Here is a 22,468-nt window from a genome sequence, read left to right on the forward strand (position 1 = left end):
TTGTTGTTGTTGTTAATAGTTAGCAATAAACAAGTCACAGTGGGTTTGACCTATGTCCACACACCCAAAAATACTTAAATGATGTGTCATTATGTGGAAAAATATGAGCAATTGTGTCTTACATACTGGACACTGGAGGGATAGCATATTTATAAGCTAGTCTGACAAACTTTGAAGGATTACTTTTTAAATGAGTTCATTCATTCATAAATCGAGGTGTGGCAGAATGATTTAGGTTATTTTCTATGTTTATCAAATGTCAAAACAAGATTTAACCAGAACTGCATGTCAGGATTAAAGAGTTTACAGTAGATGGGAAAAGATGACGGACCACTTACCCGAGCCAAACGCCTTGGCCACCAGCCAAGTCAGGCTGGACGAGATCTTCGCCCTGGTAAAGTCATAGTGCTCAAAGCTCCTTATGGTTGGGACGATGAAGGTCCGCTTAACGCCGCCGTCGTGCGCCGCATCTCCCATCGTCCACTGCGTCAGGATCGAGGAGTAACCGAAACGAGTCAGGCGCAGGAATTCCTCCCGACGGGTGACATCGCGTTGGAACTCAAAAGCAGCTTGGGGGGAAAAAAAGCGTTCAGATGGTTGGAGGATCACAATTCCAAACTCACATCACTGTCACGTCCTCCGTTGAGCTGTAGTTTAGTGAATTTCTTCCCATCGTCCGGAACATGACAATATCCGTGAGGATAACGGAACGTACAGGAGAAACTTTCACACGAATAGAACACTCGAGTGATCCTTTCTTTTCCTTTCCTTCCTCGCTCCCTCTTTCCTCGCCGAGCCGTCTGCTTTTTTTTTTCCAGGCCGAACCGAGCCGAGCAGTGACTGAACTGCGCATGCTCGGTCCACCCACCCAGTACATCTCAAATGCATTTTGATCACGTATTGCACTGTATACCGGCTTTGTTGTTTGTTTAGTCATGCCCATTTTCTTGAACTTGGTGGCTTTCAACATTAAAACATATTTGCTTTCAATACCACACTATAATTATTTTCATACAGAACATAAATGAAACTAAATACCATTTGAATTATTTTTTTTTAATATCAATTAGATGCAGCTATGCAGTGCGGCAAGCGCGTCTTGTCACTGCAAAAAATTAAAGGAAATTATCAACACAAACAAATTAATTGAACAAGCTCTTTGTCGCCCCCATTTGAAGGTTCTTTTGTATCGGATAATTCCAAAAGAGGGCAGTAAAGAGCCACAAAACGCCGGCGGATAAGAAGAAGGCGGAAGTTAGTAATAACGCGCTACAAAATAAGAGAAATAAAGAGTCTGGCTCTGTGTTTATTCCTTCTTAATTATTCACTCATATTTATGCAGAATAAACGGAAAAGTAAAAAAATAACCTTCTGGTTCCTGTAAGGATCAACGTATGAGCATTTGCTTGTTAGGTTCAAACTAAGCGAACCGGAAGTTACGTTTGACGTGCGCTCCCAAGTCATGTTTTTTTTTTCCCACAAGCAACGTACACACTCGATGGACCATAAACAATTTTTTGTGCAGTACGTCCGCAGAAAGATAACTAGAAAAAAACACCATACAATGAGAGGAAAAAAATAACAGCAGGGCAGTTCTAATGTCACGGTGTTTATCCTGAAATTTGAAAATTACTTTTTGTGAGTAGTATATGTGCTAACTAACAAAGGAGAAAATCCTTCTCCCACATGGGACACGATGGAATTTTGAGATAAGTAAAAAGGTGTTTTTGATCATCGTTCAGTTTCAGTTCATAATAGAACAGAAAGCGCCGTTGATGATATTCAAGAATACTGAAGGGGAAAAACAGCCACCTGTGCAATGCAAAAAAAAAAAAAAACCCAAAAAAGCATTTAAAATGCGATTGCAAAGAACGCAGAACACTAATTTCCCTCCTCTGCATTGAAAACACTTTCTGGGGTTATAACCAATGAAACTAGAAATTACTTTTGAAATGTGGGTCAGCAGAATTACTTTTGGTGATATGTGTATCGCACGAAACATGGACCAGAAAAAGCAAAAATAATAATAATCACCCGGGTAAAAGCCATTCAAGTCCGGAAAGAAAATGCAAAATCTGTGCAGAAAAGGTGGAGCTATAATTTGAACCTCTAACCTCAGAACTGTGCTGCAGCCATTAACCACTTCTAAAAGGTCTAAAAGACATGTGAATGACATTTTTTCCAGTAGGTGGTGCTCTTTGGTAAAGCATTCGCCCAGTCGTCTTGTATACAGTAACAATTCATTTGACTCCAATTCCCAGACAGTTTTATTGATTTTTTTTTTTTTACATATAAAAAAAAGATAGAAACGCAATGATTGACGGGATGATATTAATTCCTAGGAGATTTTAAAATCATTTAGTGTTTAAAACCAGACAATCTTTATACATTTTTAATCCCGATTATGCCATAGCCTATTTATTTCCTTTTTTCTCTGACAATTGGATCTTCTAGATCACAATGATCCACAGTCATGTGACAATTATCGCCGATCATAACATAGCTAGCATTTTCAATACGGATGTTTGGACGTTTCTGCAAAAGCGAAGCCTCACTGGAGCCCTGGAAGTTGAGATTTTCCAGCATATGTGCTGCTTCACACCCTTGGGCCAGCTGCCTTTGATGTTTTCTCTGCTCATTCGACCAAATGCTTCTCTGCCGATGAATTTTTGCTGGCGATAGAACCTTTTTTATTTTGCTCTCAAAGCTTTTGTTCTCCTCGAGTGGAACAAGGGTCTGCAGCACTATGGGTATGCGGTGTCTGGGCATGCAGTTGTCCTTTGGCAGAAAAGGTATGACAGTGTTGTTCTTGTGTTGGTTGGTAATGGAATTGATGAGGGCCGAGTTTGTCTTCACCTCCAACATACGTGTGTTGAAGTTCTGGGTGAGCAGCAGAATGGTAAAAGCGGAGTTGTTGATAGCATCCTCGATGCACCTTAGGGTGCTTTTACCAGGTATGGAAAAGTCCTCCGAGAAAGTTGCGCCCTTAGTTCCGACAATGCTCTCCACTTTTTCCTTCATGCTCTCTGCCACTTCACCATCTTCTGGCGCATGCAGGATGACGAATGAATAAAATATAACCTCATCCTCTTCTTCTACGTATTGATTTAAATGTGCTCCGAGTGAGACTGTTCTTTTGGGTAGAACGTGGTTTGGTGGAAACGGCAGAGAAGGTTTTGATCCCGTGGTTGATGTGGTGCTTTGTTCACAAGGTGGCTTCACGTTGAAGCCGCCATCCTGATGCTCTGTTCCAGATGCCGCAGCCATCTTTGCCTTTTCCAGTCCAGGAGCTTCAGTAGATTCCACAGATGAAAGGTGAGATTGCTCGGGAGGATTACAGTCATTTAGGCTGTCAATAGGTTTTTGTTCTGGGTTTTCCGGGGTTACTTGATCCCCCTCGTATGGGATTGTTGGAGGCAGGCTGATCTCCAGATGTGAGGGATATGATGGCTCAGAACAGCTCGACTGCAGCGAGCTGGGAAGACTTTGAACGTGTGTCGTAACGCCTTCGAACTGGCTGTTAGGGGCAAGATTGTAAGAGTCTGATTTGAGGTCCCCGGAGGAACACAGCCACACGGCGAGCTGAGGCCCACACACATCTTTAGCTTCCTCCTTGAGTTGATCGTATAAGAGATCCTCACGACTGTCTGTTCTTAGACTGTTGCTGGAGAGGGCCCTCTTGTACGCCAAATTCCTTAAAAGCTGATCGCACAGTTGGTGCTCCGATAGAATTTTAAAAACACGAGCCAACGCCACCAGAGATTCTCCTGTTAAATCCAGAGTTTGACCACATTGCTCCGCAAAGTTTTCTAATTTACAGCCACTCCTACGCCATATTTCAGACAGGAGCTTAGCAAGACAGTTGTCTCCCAGCATCTGGAGTTGGTTCAAGGCTTTCTCCTCTTTACGAAGAATCATCAGACACAAGGCGTGTATGATATTATCTTCAGGAGAATCACCGAGGTAGAATGTCAGGCTCAGCACTTGCTCCGGTGGAACACTGACGAGTATGTCATATACTTTCCTCAGGCCCGTTCCTTCGCATTGTTCCTCTTGGCTCATTTTGAGTTTGAGTCGTTAACCTCGATATTTAGCACGACAGAACGCAATCCTCCAGCATGATGAACTTCTGTGGTTGGTCCTGACTCAAGACTCTTCAAGTTTCCAAATAAGGCCTGTCCCTTAAAAGAGAAGACATTTAAAATCCAGCTCTGATGCGGGAAACTAAATTATTCGTATAGCAAGATCGTTTTAAGCTTAAGTTTCCGGGTATAAAACAAAGCACCTGTCGGAAGATACCCACCGACATGGAGTTCTGGAAGCCATGCTAAAGACTTTAGCCTGTGTTTCCAGCTCAAATCAGGAAGTCCCCCAGATTTCCTTGACCTGGCTCAGTCTAGACAGCCTAACTTTTTGATTCTTGTTGGCAATCAACCGGTTACCGGAAACCTCTGGATGAGGTTGGAATTTGAGTGCTAACGTGTAACTTTAGCCGTGCTGGTGGAAACGTTGCCCTAGGCTTGTCAGTTTCATGATGTCACAAACTACGAGGTATGGCAGCTCAAGAAGGACAAAAGACCAAACCAGGAAGTAGCCTTCTGCATTTGTATCCTCCTTAACATATTCTCTCTTAACTTGCTGTACAACTTTGCAAACATGGCCGTCTTGCGCTCCTTTACGTACAAGAGGCTCAGCGGAGGAATTCTGGCTTCTACTCCTCACTGGGCTGAGAGGCGAGTGTATTTTTATCCATGGAGGAAACCTCCAACCCTGTATTTACCAGGGGTGGGGTCACACTCTGCAGAGTGCAAACCAACATCAGGTCCATCAGTGCGGCGTAGACAGAGAGCCTCTCTGTTCTCCCAGCAGTCTGATAGGTTCGCTGTGTGACCACTTCTGAGACCTTAGAGTAATTCTATAGGAGCGGCGGTCTCCAGGCCTCCCATAAATATGGCAATTGTGAAATTGCTATATATGAATACAGTGTCACTATTGAGTCGAGCTACAAAGCGCATGCCTTTACACAACCAAGGCCACGATCCGGCGTACCCTTCGATATGCACGCGCATTCTGACAGCGTTGCCGCAAACTCCGGATCATCGTCACTAGTTACATAACAGTGTGCCAAACGTCCATCTTTATTGAGGTCAGTCGTTTTTAATGAGAGACTGGCTCCGCCGGCAGCTGCGTTAGTCACCCTGGCAGTACATTCGGGTTCACCTCCAAGCAAAATCTCTTGTCGCTTTTGCAAACTAGGAGGAATACATTCTGACCTTCACTTGTCTTCCTGTATTATTTTCAAAAGTGGTATAATCATTTCGCCAACACTTCTTGCATCATAGAGACATCAATCGGAATGTTTAACAATCGGTTTCAAATGGATCATTTATTCTTTTTTAAGAGCATCATGTCACTCCAAGAACCTACAAATGTTCATATAAAATGAATTGATAACTTTTTTTTTTTTTTAGAAAGGTTCTTGGAGGACAGAAATTGTGGCTATTATATTTATTATCCGGGTCAAACACGTAATTATGAGAAAGATGCTAGGTCAGCGCATTTGAGAGCCGAGATAACAGCTTGATTTTTCACCATTTTGCAGCTCCATTCTTTTTTTTTTCATATTTTATATCGTGACTTTTTTTTAATCATTTAAAATTACATTACAATTTACAGGACAACTTTTTTTTTTTTTTACTCAGGGGATTCCACTTTACTAAATTAACCATGAAAACGATATGGTCCAATTAAAAGTGCAGCATTTGAAAAAAAAAAAAAAAAAGGAATATAATCCATTATAATTATTGCCATCACTTTTTATGGATGTTAAATATGCCCATGCGACAGCATAAAACGCACAGATGTGACAATTGTATGCGTGATTGCTGGTCGTGGGAGAAAGCCTTGAAGGGAGGGGGGGGGGGACACAGAGGGGTCACGTATAAGAGGCTTTGGGGCAGACAAGTGAAAAGGAGGCCCTTTCTTGGACAGAGACCATGGATTAGGATGAAAGACACAGGAGTGGGGGAGACTCTCTTTTTTTTTTTATCTCTCACGTGCACTTGCTTCATGTTTCTCCTCTAACTCAGCATCGTAGCCATTCACAGTGAGACTTTAAAAAGATGACACAAAAAAAAAAAAAAACAGATCGAGTTGTCGTGAGGTCAAACAGATATTCTAATCGGACTATTTGCTGAGCTCAAGATGAATTCATGGATCGATCGCCTCTTTAGAATGCACTTTGTGAGAGGCCATAGGAGACTATGAAATGCTCTGCTCTTTTCCCAGCCGCTGGATTCGTCACACATGCTGAGAGAATTTAACACACCCGCTTCCAGCAGGCAAATATGCGCTATATGCATGTACATGTGAACACATTCAGCTAGTAGTCGGCCTCTTTTGGAAAGATTGATCAAAACACAAACTGTCACAATGTCCCCCCCGCTTTTGGGGAAAAAAAAAGTTTTGTCAAAAATCTTTCAACTTTTTTTTCTGCCATTTAGTTGCGAAAACATAACGCCGTGAATAGCTTTAACATTTTTACGCCACACTGCGTCGTGCTCAAATAAAGGTTATGTATGGGTGAATGCAACTTTAGGATGCCTCCGTGCATGCAGTCCAAGTCAATTCATGCGTGTGCTGCGAATCAAAGCAAAACACAACCGAGGTTAGTTTATGTTGTTGACAACGCGGGCCGGCGGATCTGAGCTAATGTGACAGTTAACTAGCATTAATTCAGGAGCAAAGGTAAATGAAGCGGGCCCGCGGACACGACACGAGAGTGCGGTGGGGATGGGAAGACGTGTGTACTGTACCACACTGGACTATGCTTGGCTGAGCATGTAGGGCATGCCAACAACAATGCATAATACAGCCGCTGGTGATGGGGGATGGATACACACACACACACACACACGCACAAACTCGCACGCATGCAAGGACATTGACGATGATGGGGCACGGAGCAGTTTATGCTCTTATCAAGAGACGGGCTTTGATCAGGCTGACAGCAAGAGCACTTGCCCCAGAGGAATTAGCCAAGTCTTGCCTTGCAAAAGCACATCCACAATAAATCAGCCACTCACAAGCCAACACGCAGACTATTTGGAACATAACTCAATTAATATGCTAAATGTATGACTGAATGCATGATTTGTTCCAGTTCAGCATCCATAGCATGTCTAAGGGTGGCATGATAAGTAGAAACATGCGTGCAGATTCTGGACTGTCAGTTTGAAATAATGCCCTGTTTTTTTAACAAGGGATGGGATTTCTTTTTTTATTATAATTTATTATTTCTATTATATATATTATAATATACACCATTATTATTATATATAATATAATAATACATATTTAATATTATTATTATTTAAATGAAACTCATCGATTAATCAACAATCATTAGTAACAAACTTAGACATAATTCAACAAAATGGAAAGGATTGACACCATTTCTTCTTCAATTCAATAGACACTGTGTTGCTCCAAATAAATCAGAAATGACGCTTATCAAGATGTCCACGGTTGGATACAAGGGAAGGCAGGAGGAACTTATTGTTTCTAATATGAAGGGAACTACAAAAGTTAATCTGGCTGCACTTGAATTTGTGTCCATCCCAAATCCCGTGCCCATTGCCTTTGTCACTTTTGTCCATCTCCAAACACTGCGGATGCTCCGTGTATATCGCAGATGCTCATAACCAAAGGATGTGAGGCATGAAAGCAATGTGAAATTCATTGCATATTCCTACCCCCCTCCGTTCGCCATGATCACCACAATTAGCAGACATCTGCACTGACTCCAAAGCTGAGAGTGTATTCAAGTTAACAAAGCAGCTTCACCAACGCCACTGACTGCGGCCCCCTCTGCGATGGGCCTCATCCTGAAGGGAAACGTTCCAGTCGAATTTCAGTGATTAATTGAGATGGAGCATTCGCTTCTGGCATCCAACGAGAATGAGACCCGACGGGTGGTTGGCGAGATGGCAGATTTGGATGCAGGATTGGCAGCGGTGTGGCGTTGCTGAACGGCGTAGCGCTCTGCTGATAAGGAGCTCACACTGCGCTTTGCAATTAGCTGAACGAGCAAATTTACAATAATATGATCATTTTATGGACCATCAAGTCAACATAAAACTGTTAGGAGGCCGGGTTTATCTGCATCCTTGCAGAAGTGGATGACGTAGTACGAGAAATTTGGAAACGATTCTGCATCTATCCTGTTTGTATCTCGGTTTACATTATGAAGTTATTTCAAAAAGGGTCGACTGGGGAGTAGAAAACTGCTTAGCAAAGAGAGAACAGGAAAAGTCACGACTGGGAAAAAAATAAATAAAGTACCTTTTTGGACCTGGTTTTGCCACAAAAAAAATGTTGATAGTGCGTATAGCCAAATAGAAGACATTTGACAAAATTAATACTGTACATCAGGGGTGTCAAACTCGTTTTTTTCACGGGCCGCATTGTAGTCATAGCTTCTTTCCGAGGGCTCTTATGACTGTCAACCCAAATCAATGTATGAGCACCTCATATTATATACAGTAAAAGCTACAAAACAAACCGACAAATAACTCGGTTTCAAATCAGACGAGTAAAAACTGGTCAAATATTTTAAAAATATATATATTGAGTGAAGACAATTTGCAATTCTAGTAATGACACAAATTTGATGCACAATTTGTCTTCGCGGGCCACATAAAATGATGTGGTGGGCCGTACCTGGCCCCCGGGCCTTGAGTTTGACACCTGTGCTGTACATGGATCTGTCAACTCATGATTATTGCCAAATTTGAAAATATTTTTTCCCAAGTACTCTCATACATTTCGCTTTTTACCATTCCCATTTAAACATTCTCAGAGTCAGTACTATATATTCTTACAACTAAAACTGTTCCATTTCTGTCAACAGTCAAGTGGTATTTATCGACAAATCCTAACTTTCAGAATTAAAACTCTTGAGAGGATTTCCCAAAATATATATATGGAGCTATTTCTTCAACCCCCCTGCCTCACTTATAATTTACATAAATTTTGAGTGGAGGCTTGCGCCTTCCATCGCAGATGACATGTCTGACAGCTCATTACTAGCGCAGCCGGAGATGTCACTCTTCTAAGGCACAGCGCGTTTAAACCAACACTTAATGAATTGGTCAGAAAATGGCGTGTCGGACATTTTTCGTTTGTGTTGACTTCCTAGCAAGCACACTGTAGCGTATAATTGTTCATGAGAATAGATACACACAGTATTACTCAGTCAAGTATGTCAAACATGCTTTTGACCCAAAATATAATTTGCTCAAAAATAGGTGGACCTACTTCTGGTTCATTTGAAATTTGGGCACTGCGCCATATATGGAAAGCCACCGCTCGTATTTGTGAGTAAAAATGTGTTATTATGACGAACAAAGCTTTATCACATTCCAATGAGCCTGGAAAAATGCAGTGAGTAGTGATTACAAAATGATGGTGCTTGGAATTTTCCTTGATTGCCTGACTCTTCCGTCTCCCTGGCCACAGATTGACTGGAAAAATATCGGAAACAAAAGCAGGAAAAATCTGACGTTTTAATGTGAGGATTTTTTTTTTCATGAATGACTTCAAAAATGGATTAATTGCTGTTGAGTGGCTGACATTAAAGGACTATTATAAGGTAAAAAAAAATGGCTTTAAACGATTACTCAATTCTAAAAAAAATAATTTGACAGCGTCGATTCATCGATTAATTTTGAGACCTCTACTCTCATGGAGCGCCACACAGCATACCAAGCCTAGTTGGGCAGCTCATTTTCAGGAGTAGCAAAATGTCGACAACAACTTGACCAAACGTAGACTTTGTGCACAACTTGTTTTGTTTTTTTTCTATCGAGACAGAGTCTAAATTAAGAACAGCAAAAGAAAAGAAGCTTGAAAGGCTTTTCCTCTCCTTTGGATGTTTGAAAATAGACTACTGCGGGAGAATAAAAATGGAGTTGCAATAGATCTGGGCGCATCAATCCCACCCGTTATGCAAATTGTCTGTCAAATTCTCACAATCCTCAATCAATACGGCTTTTTTGTTGAGACATTTTAGCAAGCAGCCTCCCTCATTGCTTCTTTGGGGACAGCTTCCAGTGCTTCCTTGCCCTGAAGGTTTGACACAAGTGATGTTTGGATAGATGGGTTCCATCACTATGGCTACGTGTCTGAAAAAAAACGGGATGTCTCCTCACACGGACCTGCTTTGTGCTGCTTCATGAGGCCTGAAGGTTAAAGGTGACAGAACTGTAATCACCCCTCAACAGTGGATAGGAGCTGTTAATTCACTGCATTACAAACACGGGAGAGAATACCTTAAATGGGCTGGCTTGGGACCGCATACGCACGTACAGCTTCAGCACTGATGTGCGAAGAGGAACAAAAAAAAAAAAAAAGCTCAGAGCTTTTCTCTCACCAAAGGATCTGGAGAGAATTATCCATGCACCATTTCCTCCCTTACTCCTGTGCGGACAATTCTGCACTTTAAGCATCCTCACAGCTACACACGTGTGTTCGGGCTTTTTATGCAGCTGTTTGATTTATTAATAGACGTGCAGGCAGAAAGGAGGTTGGAGGAGAAGATTTCTGAAAGGGCATTTTGATTTGTAAATGTCATTTTGGTTTTGTAGTTTTCATGGATTATATTTCCAGAAAGATAAGTACATATTGGATTTCTTAATGAAATAAAAACTATACACAAGCTGTGTGATGCTTCTATTTGACTGTGTGAATGTGCATGAGAAACAGGCTATTGTCTGCAGACATACATGAGCACGCTAACCGAGTGTCCTCCCTCGCTCCCCACCCGTTTTTCCTCTTGAATAATACAAGATATGACCACGCCCCCCTTGAGCCCGGTCATCCAATGGGAAGCGTGCGTCTTGTCAAACTATGTCCACGCCAGCCAATCGCGTTCCTTATGATGTTCCGTGCGAACCGGATGCCCTCCCCTTTTACTTGAGCCGCCGAAGTAGACGTCATGCGTGGATTTCGGGCACCGGCGCTCATTCGGTGTGGAGTTGCTCTCGGACGGAGGAGAGCGAAAATAGTGGCTCGTGGAACGTGGAGGAGATTACGCTCGTTTGGACGATCGGCGTGAGTATGTGCACATATGGAAAATGAGGTTGTGGTCAAATTGTGGTGGAATGTGGCGCGCGTGACCTTTTTTTTAATTTTTAATAATTGTATTATTATCATTATTAATAATTTCGGGGGGAAGATGTATGAAGTATATATCTCGAATAATAATGGCAAGCACGGGAATGTGTGGAAAATATTAGACATTTAATAAGCCACGCTGCAACTTCTCCGATGCTTCCGGAGAAGCGTCCACGCGTGGTGCGTGTTGAAGAAAGAGATGCATGCGTGTAAAGTTTTTGCAAAGAGTATTAACTTTGATTAATTTACACTCCCGTGTTTCCCTTCGAGTGTCAAATTGCGCGCACGGCTGATAAATGGAGGCTATTATTTTTCAGCTTGAACAATGCGCGCCGGCTTTGTGCGGCCCATCTGTCATTGTATCGACATTACAGCAGCACCCCATTCTGCAAAAAAAAAAAGGAAAAAAAAAGAAAAAGCTCACACGCACACGGAGAGAGAGAGAGAGCGAGAGAGAGCGAGAGAGAGAGAGAAAGAGAAAGAGAGAGAGAGAGAGGGCGCGAGAGAGAGAGAGAGAGAGAGAGACACCTGAAGAGCAGATAGCGATCATTCAGAGCCACCACCCGTTCTATGACCACGCCGTCACGCTACAAGTCCGTATGAACACTACTACTGTTCCAAATTTAAATTTGAATCAACTGGATGTCATGCAACATTGCAGCAGTGATCGAGGGTGAAAAATAGAGCAGAATAAAGTCTATTCGCGCATCTAAAAAGACTGCCTTTTTTTTTTTTTCACACAGGGCGTCCACTGTTTAGTAGCTAAACTTAACCATCATCAGTAACACAGCTTTTTTTTTTTTTTTTTTTTTTAAGCGGCCTGTCTCTCAGCACTAATATGCCTTACAGTTAATGAGGCTGTGTCCATAAATTCTTTTGCCATCTGGAATATAGTAGGTCTAGACACTTAGTGCGACATTGCATTAAACAGTGCATTGAACACAGCGTGATTTAATGAAACAACACAATGTGTTGGCTTTTACTGAGGGGAAAAAAAGCCTTCTCTTTTGCTTAGACGGTGTTTAGCCGCACAAGGCATAAAAAACAACTGATTTAATTATAGTGGAAACTGCTAAGTCGAATGTTGGTGGACGTCCAAGTTGTTCTTATTTCAAAGGAAATTTTCACATGGGAAATAATGTAAAGTGGATTATGCTCCCTCCTCAAAAACTTGTTTTGACTCTTAACAGTCAAAAATGCCCTGATGATAAGATTGTGAATTCAGCTAAAGTCTATACAAACAACAAAATCATTTTAAGACGCATAATTTAGGTAACAGACATTTTCGGATTTTATCACCTAGTGGCGTTCTATGGGTACTGCAGAACTGATCGTTGAAAAAACATATTTTGTATTATCAATTGTACTGTACATATTGTATTGAGAAGCTCAAGCTATGTTGAAGTGCAATTCCTGATTTGGTGGCCTGGAAATTATTGATTTAAAAACAGTATGCCAGAAACATATAGTGACAGGTAGAACAATAAAATGTTCTTCCACTAGATGACATAAAATTAACAGGTATTCTTTTACTGTATGTATACAATTTCAGTGGGATTTTTATCATTTGCTGCTTTTCCGAATGTAAAATACACTATACCCTAACTCAATAAAGCTTTGGAAACACTTTTTTAGATGCTCCTCAAGCATGATAATGCTTTGAATGAACATAAGAACGTTTTGGATGACAAATTTGTACCGCTTTGATGGCGTTCGACTTTGGAGGCTCCACTGTAAATAGACAGGGAAAATACCCCTGCAGGAGCACAGCGGATGTCGTAGCGCACATCTGTTTTAATACAGTTTGGGGTCGCGGGTGGATGCTGGCGTATCCTGTCCCCACCCGCTGCAGCAATGATGGTAACTCCCTGTAGCCCATTATTACGTGTGAGAAGTTTCATCCAGCTGAGAGGCTCTGAAGCGCGGACGGCCGCTGTTGTTTCCACAACTGTCGTGCCGCTCCGGCTGGTGAAAATCTAATGTTTTCATCAGGGAGTCTCATCACATGAGTCCCAGCAGATCCACTTCCTGCTGCAATCAACTATTGAAGAAAAACGGGTTTCCCCCGCCGCCCTCCCAGGCACTAAAATTTGAAAAGAATTATTTCCGAGTCAAACTGGCTGAGATGGACACTAAACCTGCCTTCATAATGGTTCCAAACCCACCCGCAATAGGTAAATAGTATGATTAAGAGGCCATGAAAACCCTCAGAGTTTGTTAATTTAATTTAATTTATTTATTTATGTTGTACTAAAATAAAGTGTAATTGCACATCCATTACAGTAGGGGGCAGTGGTGTTCTCATTGTCAGATTGTGCAACCCTAAAAGACGCTATGAAAAGATATTTAACAGGGAAGTAAGGGAAGACAGAGATAAAGAAGAAGTTATTAGTTGAGGGCGCAATAGAAAATAATTCAGAAGTTCAGAGAGTTCTGAAGACATTTGATTTATCGTTTGCACTCTTAAACGTAGAGTCTTGTGTTCGGAAAATTGCCTTTAAGAGATGTGGCGTGGTAGAGAAGCACGTGACATTTGCGTGAGTGTCCGGGTGTAAGCTGTGACCCACAGCAGCAACTACGCGAGTTTGTTCTACCGACATTCAATAAAGGGCTAAAAAAAAATGCTTCCATGTCCATGGCTCTCCTTTGAGGCACGGGAGTGCATTACAGTAAGTATACTGTGAAATTGTTAAAATGATATAGAAGGAGCACAAACTGGAAGCTAGCAATGAAAAGCTGTCTAGCGAAAAGTGGAAATTGACCTCAAACTTGTGTTTTTCCTTCTTTCTCTCTTTTTCCTTGCCAGACTTAATCCAGGGACCCAATAAGGCATCTGGGGAGGGGGGGGGCGGCTAACACAGAGCACTTGGATGGCGTGAAGGCCCTCACAGGTAAATGATGTCAGACGGTCAACGAGTTCACAGGAATCCGTGTCCATATGTGTGTTTAGTGCTTCCCTGTGTAAATGGAAAGGTTAGGTAATGGAGACCCCCCCCCCTTCCACGTACCCTGCCTTAGGCGTCGTGGCATACTGCCCATCTATATGAGGGCTGACCTCTGACCTTATGTCTAGCCACAGGCTCGGGTCTGCCAGGTTCAAGCCAGGTGGCTTTCAAGGGCCTAACAGAGTTTGACATTTGAACTGGCGCTCTCTTTGTTTAATTAAGAAACTCTTTCGCCGTGTGTCAGTCGGGAGGTGAGCGAAACCCGTTAAACTCTCGACATCTGCTCTCGGTTTCGATCTCCGTCCCTGGCCCAATAAAAGTGCCCGGCATTCTCCGCTCATTTACGAGACGCCGCGGCATGCTTTAATCATGGCGCGACGTAACTCTGTCCGCGTATAGGCGGGCGCTTTCGGGCCCTGTCGCGACACGCTCGCTATTATGCGGTCGCGCAAAAAAGTCCCTACGGAAATTTTGGAATCTTTCCCATTGTTCCTCGAGGAAAGGGGGGCTTTCATATGGAAGTAGGGAACGTCAGGAAATGACAGGCATTCTTTGTGGACTGTTTGAAAATAAACGGATGGCTCGTCGTTCTCCTGACAATTAGACACAGACTTGAAATGAGGACGCAATTAAATCCTTAACAGAGGAATTTTCTCATCTTTCTGTGTGCAACGTGGAAGCTAGGGCCTCGCTGTATTTCCTTCCTTTTTTGTCCTTATTTTTCCTTATCTCACCCCAAGGCCCCCCTCCCAAGCCCCCCTTGCCTCCGGGTTCAAACAAGCCTGCTGCTTGAGCTCTGCTTTATGAGGTGTGACAGAGAGCTCAGTCTGCCCAGACTGCCTGTGCAGACTGGAAACGTAAAGCTTTACATCGGGGTTGGCCGCGGCCGCTTTGGGGAGGACTTAAACTCACTTCACCCCGACGGTCCCTCGCATACAGGAAGTGGCGCTATACTGCCGAGTTGGCATTAAAAAGTGTGTTAGGATCTCAATCACCCACACGGTTTCTATTTTTCTCAAATGACAGACAAAACTTAAAGAACCAGATGGTGGTGGTCATATTTTTTTTTTGTGCGAAATCTAAACACGGGTGTCATCTTTTTTTTTTTTTTTGTTGCTTTTCTTTCCTACTCTCTATTGGAGCTGTAATAACATCTTTTATTCCATTTGGCTATCCAGTCTTGCCATATCACAAGGCACAACTTACACCCCACCCCCCTTCCACATCTCCTTTTTTCCCCCCACTGGGCCGATTGGTAGTTCCCAGGTATTTGACCAGCGTAGCATAGCCGAGAGGTTGCTTGTTCAGTTCTCCGGGAGACAAAGGCAACGTGCCTCCAGCTGAGGGATGAAAGGAAAAGGGGCTGTGCAACCACTCCTTTTTACAATGGGAGCCCTCCTTAGCGAGGCTGTAGAGCAAATAACCACCTTTCTCCTCCTTGTTCTTTTTTTATAGCGACTTATCAGAGTAGAAAGTGCATCGGCGTGTATACGAACGAGGTAGTGTGTGGACCGGATGTCGTTTACGTCACTTAAAGGTCATTTTCATATAGGTCCCCCTTTATTTTTTTATTTATTTTTTTTATTTACACCTGCAGCAAAACTGAGTTGATGCTGTCTTACTGTAATTCGGCAAAAGGAAAATAAATTAAAAAAAATAATAATACACAGTCATCAGAAAGTCACTGGAAGCTACACTGATAAGAAAACCATATTACTGTATATAGCAGGCAAGTTTTTTAAAATATATTTTGATAGTAAGATAAAAAATGACTTGGGTAATTGTGCTATTGGTCTAAAAATATTTGTTCTCGATTGAAAACAAGACAGAAAGACGTCTGTTGAAAAGTAAACACTTATATAATCAGGACTTCATAAAATGATCAATTCATGCCAGTATTTTAATCATTATAATGTGTAAAATTGACCATTAAAATCTGAAATAAATTCAAATATTAAATGTCATGTTTAATGTTAATTTAATGACACTGAATTTAGCAAGAAATTGTAGATTTGGGGCATATCGGTTCTCACTAAAGATGCAGATCGGGGATTTGTGTGTTTGAGATGTTTTACCTTCACTCCCATTGGATGATGGCCGAATTTTGATTGCAGAATTCAGGCGTGGTCATCTGTGAAAGCGAAGCAAAGGTTTGCGCCGTACCACTGTAGTTTATTCTCTGATTGATGATACAACATTTGAGTGTTAACAATCCCTATCAATCCTTGGCCTACATTATCACATGCTCCCAGTTGAATTATGCACTCTGCGCTTAGCTACTGGCGCTCAGTGGACTGTTATCATCTCGTGGTCGTCAGGGGGAGGGAGCGAAAACCGCAGGAGTCTTTTTATGGCTCCTGCTCCAGAGACAACCTGTTCACCGGCACCTCTCTGCTGGCACTTTTTTATGACATCATAAATTCTTCCATTTCCTCTGACCAGCCCTAGATGCGTCGACATACCTGCTCATTTAATTGTCCGTCTGCCTCCCTCATCTGTCAGCCTCCCCTCTCACGCCACTGACTTCCTCTGGCAACACATCCCAGCGCCTGAAGGTTTTCTGGGTCCCTTGAAAAGGAAAGAAGAAAAAAAAAAAGGGGTCAGCGACCTTTCTGCATGGATGTGCACACGAAACGCACAACAACCGCCCAACTCTCAGACTTGTTGATAACTTGTCCAAATTTAGGGGGTGAAGATCAGAAAAGATTGTGGGGGAAGATAGAGTTGCTTTTTGTGCGGTGTGGAGGGGGTTAAAGAAGAAGCACTCACGAAGAGTATATGTTCACATCCATCTGATGCATGGCCGAGTCTCCTCGGGGTGGCAGGAACAATACGCGCACCAGCACGACAACATTCCTCAAGGGTTAAAAAGGTCAGGGGGTCACCCGGTGCCCCCACCCAGCCAATCAGTCCCAAGGCACCAGCGAGCCATCTTTGTTTTTAGTTGATGTCGTCGCACTTGTTGAGCACATTGCGCACCTTGTGTTACGACGTGCCCTTTGCTCTTTATTGCCGTTTTACTGTCTTGTAGTGTTCATTTGAACCTAGATAAACAGATGTACATACAACTGCGACTGATTTTTAAAACGGGAGAAACCTCACACAGGATGAGAGAAAATAGACAATGTCTGCCGTACGACCAAGACAAAGTATAGAAGAAGCTAGGCTAACTAGGCTAGGCTAGCTTGCTTGGGATAAAGAAGACATCCATTTTAAAATGCAACACACCACAGAATAGCAACAATAGCATAGAGTAGGACTCAGTAAAAAAAATAATAATTCAAACTTGAAATAATGTCAGCCGTAAAGACGACCCAAATCTAAATCAGTTTGTGGAGCCAGAACTACATATGGAAAATTGTACCGCAGACTGTACACTGCACATCCTTCAAATATTTAGGTCATCTTTTATGAAAACTGGCTTGTGTTCTATTTTCACTGCACAACGCATTCAGACAACGTCCCGCCTTTAGAGTGAAGCGTATGCATGTGTAAGCATTTTGAGAGTGGGAGGGGGGGGGTCTGCTTGAGACCCCCAGAGGCAATCTGCAGGTCTGGTAGTCATTAAGTGCAAATGTACAGTATATACTGGACATGCCGCAACATTAAACCTCACCCACTGTTGCATCAGACCACCCCAGAGACAAAATCCTACCATCATCTGAGGAGGTGCATTTTTGGAGTTCCGGAAGATACTCCAGATATTTGGGATTAGGGCACTTGAAAATAATCATTTTTTTTTTGGTAATGTTGTGGAACGTTGAAAATCAAATGTCCAAAAGTGGCCAGTTGAACCAAAATGTTCTGGAGAAAGTAAATCTTTTGAGCAGTGTTGTGAAAGTTCATTTTCTGCAAGAAAGAGTTCAAAGTTCATCTTGTTCCGTTCATAATTGACAATTGTTTTGAAGTTCATCTTTGAAAAAATGTATTTGGTTAACTCCTATCTTGTGTGAAAGTGAGTAGCGCTTAAATGTCACATGCTACTTCATTAAGGTTTGACTCTGGAACTTAATTTCTTACGTCAAAAGATATTTGAAACGAGAACTTTGAAGCCAAGCAGTCCCTGCCGCAATACGGATTTTCCACAGTATGTAGAAGGATTTCATTTCGTTGGATTCCACTCCCCTGCATCCTACAAACGTTTTCTCTTGCTAATTCACACTTGTGTCCCCATTTCTTGGCTGGAAGACGATTCTAATCCCCTTGAATTTTATCGTCCACATTAAATCTCCTCCCGGTCGAGGGAAGAAGAAGTTCCAAATGAAGAGCCTATCTGGCTGCAGCTGCGGAAGCGCTCCGTAGAACGCTTATTGTTGGGAACAAAAAGAGCATTTTTTATTTTGTCTAGCAGCTGACGCCTCTTCCCACCCACCCACTTCTCCCAGAGCCGCTTTTGTCGCTCGCCTGGGGAAGAAAGCAAAGTTTCCTGGTGGCGCACTTGATAGACGAGTATTGCACTAGGAAGCCGCGCGGCGGTTTGTTAGTGATCGGCCCGGCCCGCCTGCTCGCCATATGCTGCAATTATCTGCTATTTTCGAAAGATTATCTCCCTCCATCGATATAGCATTTAAGTGTGTGTGTGTGATCGGAGTTCAGCATTGTAAGAGTGCAGCCTTGCCGTTTGGCCTCTACTGTTTCTCCCCCTCTAACCTCTGTCCCCCTTTTCACTCACATACATGTATGTGTGTATATACAATGTATATATATATATATTAGGGCTGCAGATAGAGATTCAGTAGGTCTCGCCATACAAAAGAAATATTCAGCTGCATAGAGGCGGGGTCCAGTCAGAGGGCGAGACATTGAGCTGGTTGGAGGGAGGGGAGTGGATTAAGAGGCTGGCTGACACCAGGGTTGCCATGGCAAAGACCCCATTTCTCCTCTCCATCGACCTTCTGCCCATTTTTCATCTGAGGTCTCATTGTGGGGTGAGGGTGTGACTTTCTTATCTCCTGTTCACTTTTGAAATAAATAAGGTGGAAATTAACACAGAGGGTTTATAAGCACGCAACATTTGGACGATCGTAGATAATACATTTTTGTGCTCAAGGGCAACATTTTGTTTTGGAAACGGACAGACAGGATAGCTCCTGATACAAATCTTGAACATTTGACAAAGTGTCAGTTATGGTTGTTAATTCATGCAACATTGCCCTGCACATGTGCCACCTTTTAATATTTCATAGAAATTGAAATCATTTCAAATTTAAGAGTTTTTTTTTTTTAAATAATTGATAAGATTTTTTTTTTTTAAAAGAAACATTTGAGAAATTTCATGGAAACTTGGTCAACTTTTGCTATCATCCTGCTAATTGATACACAATCCAAGCAGCTAACGAAGGAAAACAACACCTCTCGCCTTTGTGCTTCCGTGCTTGGTGGAGGTAATGGAAACCTTCTTTCATCCAGCCTGCAGTTAGCGTTTTACACTAATGTTTTATTTACTATAAACGCAGTTTCCTATAGGCTAATGTATTTCTTTCTCATATTAACAGAGGGATTGAGTGCTCACAAGCAGTAACTCAAAGAGCCAATTGTCTCTCCTTTATGGCTTTCTGAATTATAGCTGCAATAACATGATGCATTTCTCCTCGGTGGGGCGGAGAGCATGTTGGCGCTGTGGGCTGACATTTGCCTCCCGCCCCAGCAGAGTAATGGATTCTGCCCCCACCCCACCCCCTCCCCTCTGCAAATTGACATCAGCAACCTAAGCCGATACCAAAAAAAAAAAAGAGGGGTATAGTTTGGCACCCTGACGTCAGCCCCGCGCGAAGGGGAGACACTGCTGATAGTTGTTCCGCTTGTGACAATAGGAGCTCTCACCGAATGAAAGGCCAAGCTGCACAACGGGACATGGGAGCATTGTTCCCCGGTTCATAAGAACCATAGCCGCCCCGAATATTATTCTGACTAATGTCGCGTCTGATGGTATTTATTGCAACAGAATATATTGGAGGGGGGGGGAATCCAAAGACTTTCCAGCAAAAAGGACAATGACAGTTTCTAGTCTGCAGTCACATAAACCTTGACTATTTTCAACTCGACTTTGCCGTCATGTTTTTTTTTTTTTTTTTAACCATTTCAATGGACCGTGAGGATTTCACACTTAGTCTCTGAATGTTCTGGGCTCCTGCTTCCATGACAGATTAATGTTGCCCGGGGAGTTATGCTGTAGCCACTCTCGGTTATTGACTCACTTCCCATAGCTGATCTCAAGACCTTTTCGCTTGAAGACATTATTAATCAACACAGAGTTCCACACAATACAAATTCTTATCCACCAATTAATTGATTGCTATGCCAATCCATAGTGCAAGCAATAACAGTATTTGGCAGCACATTGTAACACACACACACACACACACACACACACACACACGCTCCTCAATTATAGAGCATGAATATTAATGTAGAAAAAAAAAATCAAGCACTAACAGTTTCACAGTAGCTCATCTTGTGGTTTTGAGTAACCCATTCAGAAGACCCATAGCGCTCAGTCCAATTACCATAAAATACCACAAATCAAAACTACCAGCTCCTACCGGGGCTCCTATTTTCTCACAATTATAAATGAAATGGGAAAAAAAAATCATGTCAAATCTGAGGGTAAAAACAAGTTTCTTTCTTTTGTGCTTTTCAGATGTCACCGAGTGTTACGCTGAGGATGAAAACTTCCCAGGGGTCTTTTCCAAGTGCTATCATGGAGATAATGCACTACGTTAAAAATCTGCAACATAGCGGGGGGACACTAATGCAATAAAGCATCTTAGTTTGTATTCCTGTTTTAAGCGTGCGTGAGTCATAACCCGCTGCTCCTCTGTGGTCGGAGCCACATCCTGTTCAGCGCCGCCATCCGTCCCGCTTGCCTCGGAGAACATTCAACGCTGTCGGTGAGTTTGGTATGGATTGCATAGAAACCATCGACCGTTGACTGTGCCCCGAGGTTTGCCCCGACAACGTCAGCAAAGAGCAAAGAATGCCCATCGGTCGTGACGAGCAAGCGAGTGGGCGCATGCAAATCCTGAGACACGAACACACACACACACACGATTCACACTGTGGTTCCGACCCAAAAGGTCACAATCAACATTCATTGCTGTCGCTGGGTTGGACTGTGTAGAAAAGCTCACTGAACAATGAGTGCAACTGTGGCCCAGATCTGCCTTGACTCCAGTCTCGGCCAATCAGCCTAACCGGATGTGAAAGGCTGTGATTTCTTGATTTATTTCCTTCTTGTTTTTCACTTCTATATTCTTCAACCGAGAGACTCGGGATGCGGCAGAGATAGCGACACAAATAGACTTCTGGCTGCTCACTTGTCCTCATCCACCTCTCCTCTAATTGCCGGTTGTGTGTGCAGCAAGGGGGAAGGAAACGGAGTGAATGTGTAATCATTTGGAGCCTCTTCTCCTTCAGATGTCGCATCCCTCTCTTTTTTGTTCGCCTAATTATACAGTGCGCTCACTCAACTCCATGCTAACTGCCCGTCTTACGTTGGCAGTAATGGACCAGAGGAACAAATAAACGTTAGAATTAGTCGAGTTTGTAAGATGGGCTTTTCCGGCGTAGCTTTTAACAAGGTTGTTTTGGATCTGCCGTTTCAGGAATGTGCTTAACTTCCGTGACATCCTCAAACTTTCTCAAACTCGTTATGCTCATTAACTTAACATGATCTCACTAATAGTTTATGTCAAATGCAGTCAATCTTCTTTTAAACAAGCCATTCCATGTATTGTCCCTGTTTTGAAATAAAGTCACATCTACAACACTTGTCCATAACTTTTCTAATGATACTTGCTGCACACCCAAACACACCTCCCGACTGTCATCAAGCAAAGCATCACATCCACGGCCCTCTCTCGTCAGTCGCTCTGTATTATTCATCAAAAAGCACTCTGTGCATTGGTGCAGAAGAGCGGAAGGTGACGTAAGCGTGGCTAGGAGCGTGCCTCCTGAGTCCGGACTGTCATTTGGGATAAATTCATGCGACAGGCGAAAAACATTCGTTCTGCTTTGATGGCGGTGGCAGCAGGAAGGCTTGGAACTATGAGGAGGATGGCATGATTTGACTTATTTCAAATTAGCATGAAACCTTTTCAAGTTCTCACATCAGGTTGTGGATGATGAAAGCAAAACGTAGCTCCGTTTTAAAAAGAGAAAAAGAATACACGCGCACATTTTCACAGAACCACGTCACTTGTTTGCCTCTACCGCCACCTAGTGTTTACTTTCTTACACAAGTGCAATGAAAATGACGAGATAGCTCAATTTGAGATTTCTTTATGGTACAGTCTCCCATATTATATTCTAGGAAGCATTAACGTCAATGATGGAACAAATTTGAAGAT

General features: G+C 42.7%; 2 protein-coding genes and 1 long non-coding RNA gene across 7 annotated transcripts in view; 1 reads left to right on the plus strand and 2 right to left on the minus strand.

Moving 5' to 3' along the window:
• camsap2b (calmodulin regulated spectrin-associated protein family, member 2b) overlaps window positions 1–22,468 on the minus strand; it is a 39,962-nt gene that overhangs the window by 16,696 nt on the left and 798 nt on the right. For both annotated transcript variants that reach the window (XM_061296269.1, XM_061296268.1), the window contains exons 2-4: window positions 16,583–16,688; window positions 16,196–16,251; window positions 339–569 (exon numbers count right to left, since the gene is read on the minus strand). In XM_061296269.1, the coding sequence (XP_061152253.1) occupies window positions 339–477 (139 nt within the window). In that variant the 5' untranslated portion in view covers window positions 478–569; window positions 16,196–16,251; window positions 16,583–16,688. The remainder of the gene's footprint in view (window positions 1–338; window positions 570–16,195; window positions 16,252–16,582; window positions 16,689–22,468) is intronic.
• ticam1 (TIR domain containing adaptor molecule 1) lies at window positions 2,250–4,567 on the minus strand. Of its 4 annotated transcripts, none has more exons than XM_061295910.1 (2): window positions 4,286–4,567; window positions 2,250–4,175 (listed from the first exon to the last, which is right to left on the minus strand). In XM_061295910.1, the coding sequence occupies exon 2, from the start codon at window positions 4,060–4,062 to the stop codon at window positions 2,419–2,421; it is 1,644 nt and encodes a 547-aa protein (XP_061151894.1). In that variant the 5' UTR covers window positions 4,063–4,175; window positions 4,286–4,567; the 3' UTR covers window positions 2,250–2,418. The 4 variants fall into 4 exon arrangements, with proteins under 4 accessions (XP_061151894.1, XP_061151893.1, XP_061151892.1 ...); XM_061295909.1 differs by having other exon boundaries at window positions 2,250–4,181; XM_061295908.1 differs by having other exon boundaries at window positions 4,304–4,566.
• Window positions 10,983–21,888, plus strand: LOC133166226 (uncharacterized). Its single transcript, XR_009717723.1, has 3 exons — window positions 10,983–11,112; window positions 13,982–14,066; window positions 20,761–21,888. It is a non-coding gene; the product is annotated as an uncharacterized LOC133166226 (long non-coding RNA).

Source organism: Syngnathus typhle, linkage group LG13 (assembly GCF_033458585.1).
Source record: "Syngnathus typhle isolate RoL2023-S1 ecotype Sweden linkage group LG13, RoL_Styp_1.0, whole genome shotgun sequence".
Lineage (NCBI taxonomy): Eukaryota > Metazoa > Chordata > Actinopteri > Syngnathiformes > Syngnathidae > Syngnathus > Syngnathus typhle.